At 49.3% G+C, this 20,759-nt stretch overlaps 1 protein-coding gene and 1 long non-coding RNA gene across 3 annotated transcripts in view; one reads left to right on the top strand and one right to left on the bottom strand.

Annotated features, from left to right (window-relative positions):
* The window catches only part of E2F3 (E2F transcription factor 3), a 76,203-nt gene extending 66,590 nt beyond the window's left edge, over nucleotides 1-9,613 (bottom strand). Inside the window, exon 1 of one of the 2 annotated variants that reach the window (XM_021696914.2) lies at nucleotides 9,218-9,613. In XM_021696914.2, coding sequence (XP_021552589.1) covers nucleotides 9,218-9,613 — 396 coding nt within the window. Of the gene's footprint in view, nucleotides 1-7,993; nucleotides 8,013-9,217 lie in introns of those variants that run through there. The other variant, XM_021696915.1, reaches the window with a different exon arrangement.
* A 765-nt stretch (nucleotides 9,614-10,378) lies between these two features.
* LOC110586842 lies at nucleotides 10,379-11,134 on the top strand. Its single transcript, XR_002480734.1, has 2 exons — nucleotides 10,379-10,543; nucleotides 10,912-11,134. It is a non-coding gene; the product is annotated as an uncharacterized LOC110586842 (long non-coding RNA).
* Nucleotides 11,135-20,759: the final 9,625 nt, after the last annotated feature.

Raw genomic sequence — 20,759 nt, 5'->3', positions numbered from 1 at the left:
GACCGATGATCCCGAGAGCTCCCCCCTCTCCTGGCCCAGCCAACACCTCTTGTCGGCACCGCACCACTGAGGACTAGATGAGTCTTGTTTTCCTCCTGACTCCTGTTTAGTCTTGCTCGCGAAATCACCTTGTGTTTAAAGCCTGTCTCCCCAAACAGACTGTAAACTCGAGAGTGGGCGGGTCACACCTCCGACTTCTTTTCCATCCCTGACAGACCGACCAGGGTGCCAAGCACACCGGAGACATCGAACGAAAACGCCTCTCAAGTATCTGGGTCTTACAGTGTAGAAGGCACTGTGCGCAGTACGTGGTGAAGCCACCCCGGACGGGTTTCCCGGAGCCCGCAGGAACGCCAGTGATGAGGCAGTGAGGAGGCGGACTCGGGGCCGGTGGGAATGAGGGCAGCCAGAGAAGCGAGGTGGAGTGGGAGGAGAGGGAACCCATGAGCAAACGAAGGCACCAGAAGGAACCCTGCAGCCATCTGAAGCGCTGTGCCCGGCCAGCAGCCGAGCCGGGAGGACCTCGAATGCCGCGGAAAAGGTTGTTAATTAATTTTTTTTTTTTTTTAAAGATTTTATTTATTTATTTGACAGACACACAGAGAGAGGGAACACAAGCAGGGGGAGTGGGAGAGAGAGAAGCAGGCTCCCCGCGGAGCAGGGAGCCCGATGCGGGGCTCGATCCCAGGACCCTGGGATCATGACCTGAGCCGAAGGCAGACGCTTAACGACTGAGCCACCCAGGCACCCCAGGTTGTTAATTAATTTGGTAAGTCACAAGAGCGGCCAGGGAAGGCTGTAATCCTGGCACCCTTCTAGAAGCCAGGCAGAGGGAGAGGTGAGCGGTGAAGGGGACAGGGAGGCCTGGAGGCAGGCTCCCTGACTCTGGAGATCAGCGCAGCCCTCTCCTCCCACCCCCTCCATGGACGGGGGCCTCTGCGCCGGCTGGGTCCCGGGGTGCTCAGACACCCTGATTCCGGCCATTCAGTCTTAAGCCACGGTTTACTGTGCACAAGTGCAATCACGCTAACAGTGCAACTTTATTAACGCGTTTAATCGCAGAAATAAAGACTTTCCTCACGACGCGATTACTACTGCTAGGACTATTATAATAAGAAGCTTATTCTTCTGTTCCTTCTCCCAAGTCAGTGCACGGCTTATCAAGAGACACAGACCCTAATGACCAGGTCAGGAGAAAATGGCTCCATGCGTCACTCCTCCTCCCTGCCACCACCTTTTGTGGAGGTGGGTTTAAGTGAGGGCCGGGCTAGTTAAGAAAACAGGCCACAAAGGACAGCCCAAGAGATGGCCCTGGAAGGGGAGCCCGGTCCTGCCAGGTATCCGCTGAACACTCTCACGACCCCTCCCCCGTGCCAGGCCTTGCCTACCCACTTTACAAATAGGAACTCCTGCAATCTTCCTAACCCCCCCTGGGGGTGCGGGGGTTAGGTACTGTGATCTTCCCATTCTACCGGCCAGAAACTGAGACGCAGAGGTTCAGCGTGCTAAGTCCCAAGTCACATGGCTGGTGCGCATTGCCAGAGTAAGAACCCAGGTGCCCTGGCTCTGGACTCCACCATCTGACCCTCATACCCAGCTGCCCTTCCCTTGTCGCCTGAATTCAAGGTGAGGGTGCCGTTTGGCACACAAGCCTTCCTCTCTCCTAAGGCCTGCCGGACCCAGCGGGACTCAAAGGGGATGGGGCTTGGGGCCCACAGGGCTACAGCTCCGGTTTTCTAGCTCTAGAACCTCAGAGCATCAGAAATGGCAGTGGGCAAAGGAGGGGGTGAGCTCTCGAGCTCTCGGGGCTCTGAGCTCCCTTCCCGTGACCCCAGGGTCCAGAGCCACAACCACTGGGGTCATGAAAACTGGAGCATGCCGGAGGAGCCAAAAGGCTCTCCGGGGTAGCCAGGCACGAGCTGGCCGGGAGGACCAAGGGCATTCGGCTTCTCGCTGCCTGGAAGATGGACTCCGTTTACCAAAATATCTTCTGGAACACGAGTTTCACTGATAACCACAACTGCTGTCTTCACGCTCCCGAGCGCTCCCTGGCCGAGAGGCCAACGCTTCGCACAGCCCCTTGCGGGTCTGCGGGCGACACACAAGCCATAGATTCGAGCCCCTAACGACTGGATGAACTACAGCCACCTCAGATTAGGTTTCACTTTTAGGCTCCAGGGCTTGAAGTGATTCTATTTTTAAGCTTCCTCAGTTCCACCAGTAAAAGTTGACATTTTAATGAAATGCGTTCTGGGTTTTAGGGGCTGGTGACTTCCTCTGAAAGTGTTAACTGACCAGCCACTTGGTTAGATCAGAAGTCTTTCCTGCGGGAAGACTGGCCCGTGTGACCGGGCAAGGACCTCTGAAAACCTGTCCAGTAACTCCAGACGTGGATGGCCCCGGACAAAACTTCCAGCACAGGAGCTATTTGGTGCCCCTGCCCTGAAGAAAGTTTCAAAAGTCCACTTAGGTTCTCTTCTCTATATGTTTCCTCTTTTAATAAAAGCACCTGAAGGGCGCCTGGGTGGCTCAGTTGGTTAAGCGACTGCCTTCGGCTCAGGTCATGATCCTGGAGTCCCGGGATCAAGTCCCGCATCGGGCTCCCTGCTCAGCGGGGAGTCTGCTTCTCCCTGACCCTCCTCCCTCTCATGCTCTCTGTCTCTCATTCTCTCTCTCTCAAATAAATAAATAAAATCTTTAAAAAAAAAAAAAAAAAGCACCTGAAATGTCATATACACAGAGAACAAGCTTGTAAGTAACAAAGCTTTAAAAACACTGCCACGTTTTTATATAAGTCAGTCATTCTTCCCATTTTGAAAAATTCCCTTTCATTGAACATCTAAAGTCACTCGCTTATTCTGAATATTTGACAATGAGTTGTTACTCCAAGACCAACTGTTCAAAGGATACTTCCATACGCGCACATGTCAAAAAAAAAAAAAAAAAGTCACACCTCCTGAAGGCCATCTAAAACGGACTCTATATATCCGATTTTTCCCATACAGGGCACCTGAGACATAGTTAACTTTTTCTTGGTGATTGAGGCTTCCTCTAAGAATTCAGGTCTCTAATTTCAGTCCTGGCTTTGCCATGAGCTAGCCTGTGACCTTGGGCGAGTAACTGAACTCCACTGGGGCTGAATTTCTTCACCTGCAAAACGAAGGGATCGGGTCAGAGGATAACTGTTGCTTCACGGCTGTCAACGTTAGGAGTCGAACGAAGACCACAGGAATCATCGATTGTTGCCCGTGCTAACCGAAAGCATTCTTCTTAGGGACTGTTGAGTTATAAGAATATTGCCTGGACCCTACAGATAGCCCCACCAGTTGGGCCAAAGTCACTTATAGTTGACCCTTGAACAACACAGGTTTGAAGTACACGGGTCCACTTCTATGGGGTTTTATTTATTTTTTGTAGTACTAGAAGTGTACTTTCTCTTCCTTGTGACCTTCTTAATAACACTTTCTTTCCTCAGGCTTACTTTATTACAACACTGTATGTAATACACAGGCAAAATCTGTGATAACTGTGTTATCAGGAAAAGTTCAAGAGTAGGCTATTGGTAGTTAAGTTTTTGGGGGAGTCAAAAGCTATATTCAGATTTTTGATTGTGTGTGCATGCTGTTCAAGGGTTACCTGTACTTCTCTTCATCTCTTCCCTATTCCACCAGCTGTTCATTCTCCCTATCAGCCTCCAGTGGACATAAACCGCTTTAGTTGACAAATCTAAGTAATGGTCTGGTTTGCTCAGGTTCTCTCCAGCAAAGCAAAGTGCATGGGCTTTGTGATACCATCTGGCACCCAGTGGGCTTTATCTCTTCTTGCTCAAAGTGATACTCGACCATGGCCACAAGACTGACTCCCCAGTTAAGGTCCGGGGAAGACTAAGAATGCATTCTTGTAACTTGTACATTCTTTGAGTTCTAAAGACACCCTGCTTTATGGGGGTGGGGGGAGTGTTTGAAGCAAAAATGACAACAGAAAATAAACCAATTTCCTTCTGACTGGAGCAAATGTTACGTGCGTTACCCCTCTATAGGAACCCCCTTCCTGGGTTTCCTGTCCTCACCTCAGTTGTTGCTTTTCTAAGCCTTCTGTTGTATAACTTTTCTTTGCGTAAGATACATTTTCCAAGTCACTCTGTGAAGCCAAAGAGTGGATCAGAGTAGGAGGAAGGAGATACCATTAGTGGTTTCCTATATTTACTGCTTTCCCAGTTTATCTTCCCTTCTTAGTCCCATGAAAAATGATTAGTAGGAAAAAAATGCTTCTTAGCAATTGTAAATACAGTCCCTAAAACACTATTTTTAAGCTGCTAACAAGCATGAAAATATGCATTAAACCACATGCTTATTAGTACCTCGAAGAATTCAGGAAAGTTCCCCTCTCTAAAAACCAAATTGAAACACAGAATGTGGTAAGAACTGAAATCTACTTCTGTGCCTTGCACTCTTTGGAGTGGGTTTCATGGGCACCGAGGCAGGACTCCATATCCTGAGCACAGGCCAATTGTTGGCTCTCCCTCATCCTGGGTTTCACAACGTTAGTAAGAAAGGAGGTGGTTACAAAGGAATGGGAGCCGGTGAGCCTGGCAGAGTGGCTGTAAACTGGACAAATGGAAGACAGGGAAATCCTGTGAAATCAGAAAACTAAGGATGGATATCTGAAGCTTTGCCAAATGGGTCCCAGTCCTGTGGAAAGGGGGTTGAAGGTGTGGGTGGTATATCTTTGGGGAGGCAATCAAGACAGAAGAGGTTTGGTTTTGTTTTTCACGTAGGCTCCTAGCCCGGCCCAGCGTGGAGCCCAATACGGGGCTTGAACTCATGACCCTGAGATCAAGACCTGAGCTGAGATCAAGAGTGGGACGCTTAACCAACTGAACCCCCCAGGCGCCCCAAGACAGAAGAGTTAAAAGAAAACTACTGCATGAGATCTCTGAGAAATGAGAATAAAAGCAACTCCCCGCCTCCCCTCCCCCCGCCAGCCTTTAAATCTCCAGGTGCTGCTGTTTATTCAGGCCTAAGCTCTGAGTATTATTTTCTGTTTTCAAGTTAGCTTTACACCGCACAACATTAATCTCAGAATCTACTCTTCCAAGCATTACACAAGGTGATGACTTATAGGGAAAAAAAAAAAAAAAAAACCTTTCCTGTGCGCGAGCTTGGGTTCCTCCGCTCACAGTGCCACATTTAAGGGTGCTTTGTTTGAGGGGATGATTAGAGTGGCGCCCTGGGTACTGACTACAGAGAAGCTATTTGTACCGCCCGAGTCTGGGCACTGCATTATATTAAAACTTCCATTTTGGGGTATGTAGTGACTAAAAATTCTCTCCTAGTTTAAACTTGGCATCAACCATATATCTCAGCAGAAGCAAGATTATTGAGTATAGAACCACAGGAACCCGACGTTTTTCTTTTATACTCGCACAGGAAACAACAGACACAGCCATAGCATCTAGGGCTCCTCCATTCTCACACCGAAATTTCGAGCACGGTGGGTTCTTTCCCAAAGTATAATCAGGAGGCTGCTGTGACTGGATTAAATTAAATCAGATGTGAAAGGCCACTGTCTCTTGCGTTAATAGATCCCAAATTTTCTAGAAGGAGAATGAAATACATTTCACCTTTTTTAGAAGAGGCAGAAAATGATGAAGCCCTTTCTGCTTCAGAAAATAGCACTTCTGGGCCTCTACAGCTCTTCCATTTCCAATAGTCCACCAGCTGAAAATGAATTTACCTAGAGCATGCCTCTGCCTTACTGACAATTGAGAGCCAGGAAGCACAGAAGGCACCCCAAAGGGAGCAGGTCCATGGAGTCACGGGAGAGGTAGAGCCCAGGCGAAAAAGTGAGGATGAGTTGATCTAAATTTATCACCACTGAGGGCACAAGATCATGTACAGGCAGTTCGACACCAATCTCTATATAGTCCTGTCCTACTGACATGTCCCTGTTTCACCCATTGCTGGAAGAGCCATGTTCTGTGGATTAAAAAACCCAAATTAATTCGGTATCATTAATTACATATCACCTTAGAAAACTTTTAACCCTTTTACTCTCATATGTAAACAAAGCAGTGTGCACAAAGTCTTAACACTATCTCTCTAAGTTATAAAAGAAATAACATTTCTGAATGTTAATTTTGTTGGATATCTACTATTTGCCTGGCACTGTGTGAAGAGTTTTACGTGCATTATCATATTGAACCCTTAAAAAGAAAGAGAACCTTAACCTTAACCTTGCTATTGTTCCCATTTTACAGAAGAGGAAAGCTTTTGAGAAATATTTGCCTAAGATCATAAAACTTGTAAATAATAGCAGCAATATAGCTACTAAGATAGTACTCATATATTTTCTCCCATTAAAAAAAGGTTGAGGATCTGTTCCTGTAAAAAGTTGTTAGATGTTCCTGAGAATTGGAACCAGGTGGGTCTGCAAATCTGGCCACCAGAACAGAGTTCTCAACCTCTTCTTGGACACAAAGTGTTTAAATGGTTACTCTGCTCAGCCAATCACTCAGCTATCCCCAAGCCATCTTCTGCCTTAGGGGAAGAAGATGAACAAAATTTCAAGACTTAAATAAAAGTTTAATATAATTTTGATAAGAAAATCAAACTTTATCTTCAATGCTCATGATTTTGGAATAATTTCATGGAAAGAAAGATAAAGTTTTGACATAACTTGGAAGACAGGGTAATTTTTATAAACACAATGAATTACATGTAAGTTTGGCTAGGCAGTTTTGGAGGCTCGACAAGCAGTCTAAGATTCCAAAAAAACCCCCAAAAACCCCAGCAATCTGGTGGTCTCATAATTTCCCATTATCAAAACTACTCTCCCATAAATCTGAATCCAATCCAAGAATTATGTCAATAGCTGGTTGTTTCAGATTAGGTTTCTGATATAGTAAGAGAACTACGTAAGGTGCCAATATGCTTAAAAAATATTCTAAACATGTTCAGGTCAGATGAAGTTAACAGTACTTAATGCTAAAAGCATGGAATATTCTTGTGCCTGAGATCCAGCATCCTGGATACAGTATGTGTAAGTAGGTACTGTACTCTATCTCCCCCCTGCTGGCAGACCCTTGTCACTAAAAACGATGAGCTTCTTTGAGACTATATGAGACTATATCACACATCCTCAGCACGTATCTCCGGGGCTGGAAAGCAGTTAAGATCCAACCATGAGAGAAATTGGAAAGAGTAAGGGAATAAAAAATTTTTCATTATTCCAAAACCCATCTCATTTCCCAAAGTGCTGCGTAGGTGCCGACTTTCTTAAAGAGCCCTGCAAAATCTTGCTTCTCCAAAAAATACACCCATTTGGAACTGAGACAAGGTGAGGTCAACGACTGGTATTATCAACAACCATAGCTGACTCGGGTTCGTTTCTAACCTCGTGGGGGCCAACCCTCACCACGAGGGTGAAAACAGGAGGCATGGAGGAAGGGAATGAAGGAGAGAAAAGGAGAAAGGGGAGAGACCTCCGGGCCACACTTCTTTCTAGTATCGACAAAAAGAGAAGCCGCATACTGACCTAAATCATCTCTCAAAGGCGCTTTATAAATTACAGGGACAAAGGGAGGGGGTGGCGGGTGGCCTGGGAATCCTACAGACACCCTACCCTCTGACCCGCCCCCCTCCCCCTCCAGCACAAGGGAAGGAAGAGAGAAAACAGAGCTTCAACTCGGCCATTGGCGAGAAGCCCCCCCTCCGCTTTCCGATCGCCCATCCATCGGCCCCCTAGAAAAAAAATACACGTAAACACCATACCCACTCCCTGGGGCGGACACTCCCGGCCCCAGGTTCCTAGAACCCGAGGCCGGGGCATTTACTTAGTTAGATTTTTCTTGCTTACTCATTTCCCTCAAGCACCCAACCCCCCGTTCCCACTCCAAAACCCCGCTCAACCGCCTACCCCCACGGCTTCAGCCCCCAACAGAATCCGGTGCCCCCGCGGCGGCAGCAGCCCCCGAGCCGTCCCGGTCACTAACCTGCTGCTGTAAGGGCATTTCCGAAACCAGCCTGGCTCCGGGGGAGGTGGGGGGGGGCCGGCTGGAGAGGGGGCCCGGAGGGCCGAACAGACCGGCGGCGCCGGGCGAGGGCGGGCGCCCGTGGAGGGGGGGGGGTTAGGGAGAGCAGAGGGAGGGTGGCCGTGCCGGGGGCGGGTGCGAGGGCGCCGGGACCGTCCCAGGCCAGGGAGCCGGCGAGCAGGAGGAAGTGGGTGCCCCCCTCTCCCCCTCCAGCGCCCCCTCCCGCCGCCGCCTCCTCCCCAGTCACAGGCGCGTCCTCCGCGCACGTGTGCGAAACGTCACCGGCGGGTCCCGGGGAGAGGGACAGACCCAGGCGGCGGGACGGGAACACGGCTGCCCCCGCCCTCCGTCGCCGGGGGGCGGGGAGGGGGACAGGGCGGGGAAGGAAGGGGCAAGGGGAGAGGCGGGTCAAGGGCAGGCCCGGGGCCGGGCGAGAAAGGCCCGGGCGCTCGGGCCACGCGGGCGCCGCGGCTGCCGCCGCCGGGATGCGCCCAGGCCCGGGCGCCTGCCCGCGAGTCCCTCGCCCCCAGACAGCCCACGCCCCAGCTCGCACCCGGCTTCCAGCCCCACCTTCCCCGCCACCTCTCTCCGCCTCCCCCGGCCCCTTTGTTGCCGGGAGTTACAGATCCCAAAATGTGTCAAGCGTGGCATGGCAGAGCCCCTGCGCCCCGAGCACGCCTTAGGGACCCCCGGCAGCCGACGGGCCTCCGAGGCCGGCGAGGGGCGATCACCTCAACAGCCCCCCCGGTTTCCAGCCCCCAGAGTCCCCCACTCCCCAGTTCACTACTCCCTCCCCCACCCCCTTCTCCATCCGGGGCGTGACCCCTTCCTACGCCCGAGAAAGAGGAAGCTTCGAGTTGAAGGGGAGGGGAGGCTGGGGGTAGGGAAAAGTGCAGGAAAAGAAGGGGGGGGCCGCGAAAAGTTTCGGAGTGTTTGAAGTGGTCCGCGCCAAGGCAAGCCCCCCTGCCCCGCGCGCCTGGCGGAGCCCCCCGACCCTCCGGGCGCAGGGGGGTGAGGGGGAGTGCACAAGTCTAACAATAGAGCCCAGCTGGAGGGGCAGCCGCCGAGGCCCACGACGCTCGGCCCCGCGCTGTCCCGGGGCGGCCCGCAGCGCGCCCACCACCCCGCGCGGTGCGAGCCCACCTCCCGCCCGGGCTGGGGACGGTGGGAACGGGAGGGCATTACCGGAGGGCCGCCGCCGCCGCCGCTGCCGCCGCGTCCCAGCGCTGGTGGCTGCTGCAGCAGCCCGGCTCTGCTGGAGGGTCCGTGCGGCGTGGTGTAGAGGAGGCTGCCGGCGGTCTGCTCCGCGCCGGGGGCACTGGGGAGGAGGGGGCCGGCGGCGACGGCGCCGCTTTGAAGGGAGGAGGAACAGGAGGTGGTGGAAGTGTTCGTGGTGAGGATCTGGATGTACGCGCCCGGGGCTGCAGCAGCGGCGGCGGCGGCGGCGGCGGGGAAGCCGGGGCTGGCTAGCAGTGCCCTTTTGTCCATGGAGGCTGCAGCGGCGGCGGCAACAGCCGCCCCCTCCCCACCCCCGGCGGTCACCAGGTACTGCTCCAGGGCGGGCTGGATCCCCTTTCTCATCTCTCGCTCCTGCTCTTTTTATTGCTATGGTATTTTAATGTATTGTTTTCAATTTCTTTATTATTTGCAGTCGGAGTTTCCAAGTCTCTCCTCCTTCTCTCCTCCCCGCCCGGCGCTTCCGAGCCCCTTCTCTCTCTTTTCTTATTATTTTTCCGCACCGCACGGGCCCCGGGGGCCAAAAATAATCGGGGCTCTGGAGAGAGGAGGGTCCCGGCCGCACGGATATCGGGCCCCGAGGGGGGATGGAGGCGTCGGGGGCGGCCGATGCAACGGATTGCGAGGCGGCGGCGGCAGCCCGGGTGCTGCGGCCGGCAGCTGAAAAATGGCTCCAGGAAGCTGCTGCTGACAATGAATGAAGGGATACGGTTTACGCGCCAAGGTCCTCCCGCGAAACTCAGATTTCCCGCCGGCTTTTCAAACCATATTTGCATATCCCCGCCCTTCAACCCGCCGAGGACCGTTCCCACAGCCCATTGGGCCTCTGCCTCCTTACTTAAGTCCCAATCGTGGCGCAGGGCCGCGACTTGCTGGTTTCCATTGGCTACCGTGCATCATGGTTACCGGGGCGACAGGGCCTCTATTTGCATAGGTCTCCTTGATTGGCTGAGGGAGAGCAGGGTTCTTAGGAGGTGGGGCAAAGCCTTTCCTTCTCTCCCACGGAAAACCACGCCTTGTCCAAGCTCCGCCTGGTCCCCGCCCGCACGCCGGGCGGGGGCTGCTGACCTGGGCAGGCGCTCAGCGCCCCGCGGACTCAGTGTCGATCTAGTCTGGAGCGCAAGTTTCGCTTTTAGAAATTGTCAAGGTGACCAAGGGGACACTTGCGGGAATTCACTTTCCTTTGGCCAGTCAGTGTAATAGATGTACACGAGCTGGAGATTCTCCCACATGTGCTCCAAAGGCAAGCTGGACCATGCGGACGATGCCTGGCAGGTGGGAACTGAGCCCTTTAAATCGTGGGTTTCTCTTTTCCTGAAATCCAACCAATGCCGCGGCGAGAGCTGATCCCGAGGCCCAGGCTGATAGACAGAAGCATGTGGGCAGACGGGATCGTGGGGGCAGAAGGTTCGACTGACGTGATTGCGGGCACCACTTTAGTTAGCATTCCAGATCATTCCTGGTAGCTTCATTATTAGCCTGGATGGGGTTTAAGTAAAAATGAACTCTGGAACGTTTGGGGTGAAAGCTCACCACGAGTATTGGCAGCGGACACCCCCCCCCCCCCACTGGCCAGAAGCACCCAGGGCAGTTAATCAGGGCTAACTTAGGACTGATCTGCGGGTTTCTAATCCGCCAAACAGTAATCCGAAGAAGTACACGCTTCCCACGATGACGTCTTGCTCCCAGCAAACGCTGCACGCCCAGGCACCAGCGCTTTACAGTCTCGGTTTCCTACCAAGTTCTCCGGCTGAAAGCAAACGCGACGATCCAGACTCATTCCAAAACATTTTAAACGACTTTTTTTTTTTTTTTCAGTAAACCAGAAATTGTCACCAGAAGTCTATTAAATTATTGTCAAATCGACTTCTGTATTGATGCAACTCTGTTCATGGGTCTTAAAAAAATTGATTGCTTCTGTGAGACTGAACAGGAAAAGGAATGTGGGGAAAGGTGTACGTGTCAGTCGTCATTTACAATTCCAGTCACCGAGAATTGTACAAAATAGCCGCTAAGCGGGTGTTCATAGGGTGATGAAGATTGCGATTCTTCATGCCCTGCTGCAAAACTTTGTTATTATTGTTATTAATAATGATTTCCAAAAAAATCCTAACTCAGTGTTATGAAAGGCCTGGCCAGATCTGTCAGTTGAGGCTCGGACTCCCTAATACTTCAGTCCTGTTAACCTAGTGTGAAACAGGACGAGCTAAAAGTACTGTTAAACCTGGCACCAGGCTCAGGAATGTTTTGGTCTTATATGCAAGCTGGTTGGGGACGCATGACCTAGTCCCCAAACACTCTATCATAAAACTGACACTCTCTTTAGGGCAGATTAGGTGGTATTCGGAGGGCATCAATTCTTGTTGGACTAGAGGCATACTGTATAAGCAGTTTCCTTGATCTTGTTCCATCGATGCTACTTTCCACCGTGGGTCACTACTGAGAACCCTCCTACCGTTAACGCCTTGGATATTACCACCCTTAGAACATCACGGGCAGCATGGTTTTGGTGGTGACAGTGAGGGTTGTGCCCGAGTCGTGAGAGACCTCCATTTTTAAGATTAGAGACAAGCCCAGGATTTGGAACTGTGTACAAAATCCCGGCTAGATCTCCCCGCGAGTGATTTACATTAAGATGAATATGACAGTCACATACTTACTCTACTTTAGCCAAGTTATATTTTCAATGTAGGGTATTTGGTAGAAAACAAATGTTTTGACATTTTATGTCTTGTGACAGAAAATAAGATGCTAAAATTTGAGGTAGGCTATTGATTTGTGGAGAGGCAGCATGTTCTAGTAGAAAGATAATGGGTTTTGGAGCCACTTGTTAGTTATATAACTTTAATCTTTAAAAGCCTGCTTTCTCATACGTTCAGTGGGAAGTCATATTGCAATGCCCATATTACAAGGTCGTGATGAAAAGGGGCAATAATAAATGTAAAGTGCCGGGCATATAGCATAGCAGGTGCTCAATAAGTGGTAGCTATTTATGATTCTATTTATTCGTGTGATTGTGCTTTGTAGCTCTGTGTAGTCCAATCTGACTCCCAGCCTCAAATCTTCCCAACTGCCCGTGGATGTCCACTTGCTATGGCAGCTTAGCTTTGTCCCAGAGTAGGAACACAGTGATGTCCTGGTTAGTAGGGATTCTAGAAAACTGACTCAGAAGTGCAGGGTAATAAAGTCCTCGCTCCTGCTCATCCCACTCCCATCTAATCTGTTAGTGGCTCCTGGCTGGTTCCTGACTCCGAGCCTTCCTGTCCTTCCCTTGAAGGTTAGACTGATCTAGCCCTAGAGCCAGATTGCTCTTGCCAATCACCACCCCCTTTCTCTTGCTGTGACAGTGGCCCAGGCAGCTAGTTGTTACAAAATGGGCCTGTATAGTTAGTTTGAGTGGTGGCCCCTCAAAAAAACATGTCCTTATCCTTATCCCTAGAACCTATAGTGTGAAATTTTGTGGAAAAAGGATCTTTGCAGATGTAATTAAGTCGAGGATCTCAAGACAAGATCCTTCTGAATTATCTAGGTGAGCCCTAAATCCAATGAAAAATATCCTTATAAGAGACACCCGAGGAAAGACACAGAGGAGAGGCTTCGTTGAAGATGCAGGCAGGGGTTGGAGTGAGCAGCTGAAAGTCAAGAAATGCCAACAGCCACCAGAAGCCAGAAGAGGCACGGAGTAGAATCTTCCATAAAGCCTCTGGAGGGAGCAGAGCCCTGCCAACACTTAGATTTAGGACTTCTGGCCTCTAGACCTGTGATAGAATAAATTTCTGTTGTTTTGAGCTACCCAGTTTGCGGTAATTTATTGTGGCAGCCCTGGGGGACTAATTCAGTCTGCTGGCCTGCCTACCTGAATCTCAAACCTCTTCGCTGCTACTCACCTTGTTTTGTGCTGTTGCCAAGAGACCATTCCTTGCTGGATGCCAATGACACTGATTGTCAGCCCGGGCTACAGCCCCTGTTGAAGACTTTTCAAAGCATGACTTGTTGCAGACTTACCTAAGGAGTTCGTAAAAATGCAGATTCCTGAGCTCTCCCCAGTCCTAACAAGCCGGAATCCTTTGAGGTGGGGCCCAAGCATCTTATTTAACAAGTCCCTGCAGGTTAATTTCTTCAAGCACTAAAGACTGAGAGCCAGAGTCAGCTGTATGACTTTGGACTTCTTCGCATTATTTCCTATTCTAGCTCCAGCTGGAGTTGCCCCTCCTGTGCCTAAATGCCTCGATGGGTGTTTTTCATCCTCCTGCCCCTTCTCATCCTGCCAGGTAACATAACAAGCTCGGAATTCCTATTTACTCATGTACACACACACACACACACTATATATATATGTATATATATGTATATATATAAAGCTGGATATTGTAATCTTCTCTAAAAGTCTTCATTTTCAATTTCAAAATAAAATTTTGCCAACATCCATCAGACCAATATAATAATTCCTAAGAAACAGTACTCTTAAGCAGTTTTGTGGCAATTCAATATTAAATCTTCAGATAGAGAAATCGTAGGCTCAGGACACTAAAGAAACTGCTCATAAGCCCAGAAAGTCTTTGGAACAGCGAAAAGTTTAAATTGTGCCTCTAATTCCGGTTCAGCCAAATCCGGTTGGCACATTGGATTTAGAGTATATAGCTTTAAAATGTGAGGGTCCGGAGAAGGCTAGTTTAAGAATTTAAGGCTTTTGTAGTGCAATTCAGTTAGTTGCCCACATCGAAATAACATTCTCTGTTTTATCTTCCTGGTTAGGAAGAGCATGTCCTTAAGCTATTACCACATTACACACTAATAATGAAATTTCTAGGTGCTTATCCTAGAAAATTGACCATTATAGTTATTATAGATTGTGGTTTAGATACCCGAGTAGAGTTTCTTGTCTTCAGCTCTTTGTCCAGGAAGGTACTGTTTGGATAGAGCTCTTGTGTTTTTATTATTTATTTATTTAAGATTTTATTTATTCATTTGAGAGACAGAGAGTGTGTGAGTGGGAGGGGCAGAGGAAGAGGGAGAAAGAATCAGAAGCAAATTCTGCACTGAGTGCAGAGCCCAACTCTGGGCTCAACCCCACAACTGGGAGGTCACGACCTGAGGTGAAACCAAGAGTCAGATGCTTAATGGACTGAGCCACCCAGCTGCCCCTTGTGTTTTTAAATAAATCTAGGATGAACTTCTGGCACAGTGCATGGCTCTCAAACACTTCTACTGAATCTGCATCTCTGATTGGAGTTCAGGAATGTGCCTTATTATAAACAGGGTAATTGTGATGCAGGCAGTCCACAGAACACACTTGGAGAAACATCCACAGGCGTCCATCCATGACCTAGCAATCTCTGCCCTATAAACTGGCTTCTTAGGCAACTACCTAACATCGACCTGAAGTACCTTTCGTCATGATCCATCCTGATCACAGTCCCCGGCCTCCTACCAAAAGTTAACCATCAGCCTGATATTTTTAGTCTTCACTTCCCTGTATTTTTTTTAAAGTTTCATCACCCAAATATGCATCTTTAGAAACAATAGTTTCATCTTGCCCATTTAAAGAAAATATTGATATGCCTTTTAAGTCTCTTTTAATCTATGGTTCCTCACTCATCCTTTTATTTTCCTTACAATTTATCTCGAAGCAGGGAGTGGGTTGAATGGTGGCCCCTCCCACAAGGTATGTCCACTGGGACCTTTGATTTTGACCTTGTTTAGAAAAATGGTCTTTGCAGAATAATTAAGGTAAGGATCTCGAGATGACCTTGGATTAGGATGAGCCCTAAATCCAATGTCAGTTATTTTATAAGAGAAGAGGAGAAGAGAAACGTAGAGGAGATAATGGGAGCAGAGGCAGAGAATTAAGTGATGTGTCCCCAAACCAAGGCACACCAAGGATTGCCCGTAGTCACCGGAAGCTGGGAGAGGGACATGGAGCAGATTCTCCCTCAGGAGCCTCCAGAAGGTAACAACCCTGCCGCCATCTTGATTTCAGAGTTCTGGCCTCCAGAACTAGGAGAGAAAGAATTTCTGTTGTTTTAAGCCTCCTCGTTTGTGGTCATTTGTTATAACAGCTCCAGGAGCTCATTCAAAGAATTTGGGCCATTTAACCTCATGGCCTGAATTTGGCAGGCACACTCATGGTGTAGTTAACCCTGCTGCTCTGTCTCCTGCATTTCCTGCGGATTTTGCAGCTGGATCCACGGTATGGACCAGACTTGGGTTTGATTCGTTTGGCAAACCCGAGGCATGCAATACCATTTTGTCCCTTGTTCTGTGATCTTAGCAATCATTCATGCTCCTTATTTTCTTTTTCCCACCATATTTGTCCTCAATACTTTTCTGTATGTGAAATTTGTTTTCTTGGACTTGAGCGAGAAGGGTTCCTGTAAGCCTGTCTGTCTTCACAGAGCTCCATCCTTCATTGTTGTCATGAGGATGGAGGCTTACTTTCTGAGATTTCCGTGTTGTGTCCCCTCCACCCCTACTCCAGTCTAGTGTAGACCTTTCCTTTCCTTCTTCTGCCTTGTCCCTGTCCTGGTCAGTTTTTGTTTTGTTTGTTCTTGTTTTTGTTTTTTTAGAGAGAGAGAGCATGTGAGCGGGGTGGGAAGGGGTGTGGGAGAGGGAGAGAGAGAATTTTAAGCAGGCTCCATGCCCAGTGCAGAGCCCGACTTGGGGCTCCCTGTCATGACCCTGAGATCATGACCTGAGCTGAAATCAAAAGAGTTGGACGCTTAACCGACTGAGCCACCGAGGCACCCCTTGCTTGGTCAGTTTTGATTCTATCCTAGCACTTCCTGCTTGGTGTCTCCTCATCTTAAAAGGGAACCCTGAGGGTTTTGGAGGCAGAGGCTAGACTGTTCCTGTCCCTCCAGACCATCCTACCACTGTCCTTGCTCTCACCTGCTCCCAGGGGGCAGAACCCCCCACAGTTTCAGCTGCCATTCCCATGCCACTCTGCTCACAGCCCTGTGAGGCTCTGCTGGCTCTTTGGGGGTTCTCCTGATCATAGGTCCAACAGCACTACCCTGTTCTTTCTTTCTTTCCCAGACACAGGTTCTGATACCCCGCAGCTTTTATGGTAGTTGGTGGTCTGTTCCCTCTCATTTGTATTTTGGGACTCATGGAGTTACTCTGTCACCAAATTTTGTCATAAACATTGCTCGTGGGGTTCTGGTTTTCCTATCTAGAAATCCTTTCTGTTTTCATACTGGGGTAAGGAGAGATTGAAGAACAATGCTGCCTCATTGCCATCTTCTGATTTACCTTTCCTTTTTTTTTTTTAATTCTGTATTTTAATTTTCGTTAACATACAGTGTTATATTAGTTTTAGGTGTACAATATAGTGATTCAACAATCCCCATCACCTACTTCACCCATTCCCCCACCCCTCTCCCCTCTGGACACCACCAGTTTGTTCTCTATGATTAAGAGTCTATTTCTTGATTTCTCTCTCTTTTTATTTCCCCTTTGCTCATGTGTTTTGTTAAATTCCACATATGAATGCAATCAGAGGATATTTGTCTTTCTATGACCAACTTATTTCACTCAGCATTATGTTCTCTAGATCCATCCATGCTGTTGCAAAAGGCAAAATTTCACTCTTTTTTTATGGCTGAATAATATGCCTTATATATATGTATACATGAATATATATATATATATTGCATCTTTTTTTAAAAGATGGATTTATTTATTTGAGAGAGAGAGAGAACACGAGCAGGGAGAGGGGCAGAGGGAGAGGGAAAGAAGTAGACTCTGCACTGAGCACAGAGCCTGACACAGGCTCAATCTCTCAACCTGGAGATCATGACCTGAGTCGAAGTCAAGAGTTGGACGCTAAACTGACTGAGCTGCCCAGATGCCCTATACCACATCCTCTTTATCCATTCACATATCAGTGGACACTTGGGCTGCTTCCATAGTTTGGCTGTTGGGGATAATGCCGCTATTAACTTAGGGGTGCATGTATCACTTTAAATTGGGTCTTTTTGGTATTCTTTAGGTACATACCCTTACCTTTCCTTTTCATCAAATTTATTTTGAATCCACCACATTGGACTGTCATGAAAACAATGTAATGCAGGCACACATTTCTGTAAGCATGAAGGGAAAGGAACATTATAAGCTGTTTTCTTTCTAGGTTATCAGATAGAACTTGAAAAAGTGAGCTGAGGAAGGGAAGCGGAGTCGAGATGCTTAACTTTACTTAGGCAGTGACTCCAGTGAGATCTAGAAATAGGAGGAAGTGGAGGAACACAGCTACCTTTCCACACCAGGTAGTCTGGTTGTACCTCTTTCCTGTGGGTTTTAAATAGGGAATGTTGTTGTCAGAGCATCACAAATGCGTCTGTGGGTAGAAAATGACTTTTTCTTTCCCACCTTGGTTTCCTTGACAGCATTCCCTCTGGTTTCCCATTCTACCCTCCTGACTTTCCAGAACTCCTTGACGGCTTCCTTTTCTTCATTATTCTCTTAAAAATCTCTTTTCAACTTTTTCCTCCTCCTGTTCTATACATTCTCCCTGGACAGTATTTTTAAAATAATTATAGTAAAATGTATACAACACAATATTTATTGTTTTAACCACTTGTAAGTATACAATTCAGTGGCATCATGTATGGCAACATACAATGTTGTGTAACCATCGCCACTATCTATACCCAAAGCTTTATAATTATCGCCAACAGAAACTCTGTACCCATTAAATAATAACTCCCCATCCCCCATGTCCCCCAGTCCCTGGTAATTCCCAGGGTCTTTGTGAATTTGACTATGCTAGCTGTTATGGAACCTGGACTGGATTGCCCAACGGAAGAACCAAGAGGCACCCGGAGATCTTTGGGGATAAGAGGTTTATTTAACACCGGCAGGCTCAGAGGAGAGTGGTCTCCAAAGGTCTGAGCCCCGAGCACAAACAAAGGGGGCAATTTATACACTTCTACTTCCGCATACTTGGCACTTTTGGCACGTGCGCAAAGCGGGGCAGGGAGAGGAGCCCGGATTGGCGCGCGTAGGAAGCAGAGCAGGGAGAAGAACCCGGAAGAGCCCCGGGGCAAGGACTGGGACTCTCCCGCTGACTCGGTCAACCATCTTAGGACACAGATTTTCCTTATCATTCCCCCCCTCCTTTGATGCCCCTTTAAACACCTAGTTTAGAGGGCATCATCTTCATCTTCTAAGGGGCGATAGTGAGTAAGGAGTAACTGGAGTCTGATTTTAGCATTTTGAGTAATGATAAACCTAGTAAGGTCATTAAGAATACAAGGGCCAAATTCTATGAGGAGGAGCATTAGGAGGGGGCCAACGAGGGGGGCGAACCAAGGGAACCGTTGTGAGAGGGTATCCCACCAAGTTGTCCGCTGGAGTGATTCCCACCGGCGATGTACTCGTTCCTGTAATCGGTTCAGAGTTTCTTGGATCACCCCCTGACTCATTAGCATAGAAACAACCATTCCTCCTGTAAGAAGAGGCAGAGCCCCCCTTGAGCGGCCATGAGCAAGTCGAGCCCACGCCTGATTTGGAGGACCACTGAGGCCAGTGAATCGGGTTGGCGCTGCAGGGCCAGGGCCGACTGAGTGAGGGCGGAAAAATCTGCCGTGAGTTGTTGAGTTAACCCCTGGTACTGAACCTGAGACATCCAGACGCCAGTGGCACCGAGGGCAACACCTGATGCGGCCAGCAGGCTCACGATAAGAGAGATGGCCACAGGAGAGCTTTGAGGGCAGCTAGGAGGTCTCCATTTGAGTGGGGCATCACTCCAGGGGAGGACTGAAAGATTGGGTAAGAGACTGACAAGCATGCATGATTGATCTCGTGGGGTGATGCAGATGTATACACCTTGATCACAAGCCAGAAAAGTGGTGTTAGGCGCACAGACCTGACTGTCGCCCGTGATGGGAGAGGAAGAGTTTCCATACAGCGGTACTGGAGCTAGAAAGGGATAATCTGAGGTCCCCGGTGCCAAGGTGGGAGGTGACACGGTGGACTGGTTGAGGATGACACCTAGGTATTGGATGGGACCGGGCTTTGTACAGATCCAGCAGTCAGACGCTAGGGTGGATTCGAGTGGTTAAGCACCTGGTGGGAGGTGTTAATCATACCTAACAGTTGTGCTATAGATGCTTGCTGCGTGTGGATGGAGGACCTGGGGATGCGCCAGGGCGAGTTATTTTCTGTCTGACTCTGGGGGTTGACTGTAAGGCTTGGAGTAAACATGGACTTAATCATAAATTTAGCCATGGGGTCCGTCCCCATAGGGTGATATTGGCCCAACAGGAGAATGATTCCTGTAGCCCATGATGTGGCATTGGGTTCTAAGACTGAGAGGATGAGCAGTATACAGTGATTGTTAGAGCAAGAGGATGGGGTGGCGTTGCGTGACAAGGAAATCCAGATGTCACTGCGCTGTTTGAGGTGCCATCATCTGGTGGACCATCGTTCCATTCCCAGCCAAGTCGCCACCCATGACTCACATCCCCAGGCTTGCAAGCAGAACTGAGGGCAGGTGTTCGGCTGTTGAGGCGTAGGGCCCCCACAGATGTAGATATCTACCAGCCGGTAACTTGAGTGAGGGCCATGGTAGGAACACTGTCTATGAGGTTCCCAGGAGGTGTTGAGAAGCTTGCATCCATCAAAATAGAGGTTAACCTTCGGTGTGTGCACATCCCAGGTGGAAGAAGTCAGTGGGGGCACTGGTGCGGGATTGAGGGGGATAAGCTGGTAAGTCCACTTGCCAGTAATGGTGATACGAGAGTTTTCCCCCTTGCCAGGCCGGGCAAGCTAGAGGCAGTGCGGAGGAACAGCACACCAGGTAGCAGAAGACCGGGACTGACTGGGGCCAGGAAAACTATGGTGAGGGCGCATGGGTGGCTCAGTTGGTTAAGCGACTGCCTTCAGCTCAGGTCATGATCCTGGAGTCCCAGGATCAAGTCCCACATCCGGCTCCCTGCTCAGCGGGGAGTCTGCTTCTCCCTCTGACCCTCCCCCTCTCATGCTCGCTCTCTCAAATAAATAAATAAAATCTTTAAAAAAAAAAAAGAAAGAAAAGAAAACTATGGTGAAATGCACTCAGGAGTAGACAGCAGAGGGCCAGTAAAAGTGGGAGCTATGACCTTAGGTAGAGGGAGCCATCATGGCTAACCTGACAGCAGATGAAACCTGTGGACAAGTAAGTGCAGTAATACACCCTAGGGACACCCAATAACAATGACAATAGTAAGCCTCTGGGGGAAAGTCCAGCCAGGAGGGGCAACAGTGTAGAGTCCGACTCCCAAGATGAGGGAAATCACACCGATGAGAGGCAGGGACCATGGTGAGCAGGTGTCCATCAGTCGGTGGGGTCTCATCGAAGGTGAAGCCAGAGTGGGTTTGTGAAATCTGGCTGGACTCTCCACTGGCATGGCTCCTGGTCCTAATGATGAGCTTTCTTCATTCTGGAGTGGTGGACCCACAAGGTGACACCTGAGACCCTGAGGACAGTAGGGGTGGTTAGAACAACAGTGTG

Source organism: Neomonachus schauinslandi, chromosome 8 (assembly GCF_002201575.2).
Source record: "Neomonachus schauinslandi chromosome 8, ASM220157v2, whole genome shotgun sequence".
Taxonomy (NCBI): domain Eukaryota; kingdom Metazoa; phylum Chordata; class Mammalia; order Carnivora; family Phocidae; genus Neomonachus; species Neomonachus schauinslandi.
This window is presented reverse-complemented; position numbering and strand designations above follow the sequence as displayed.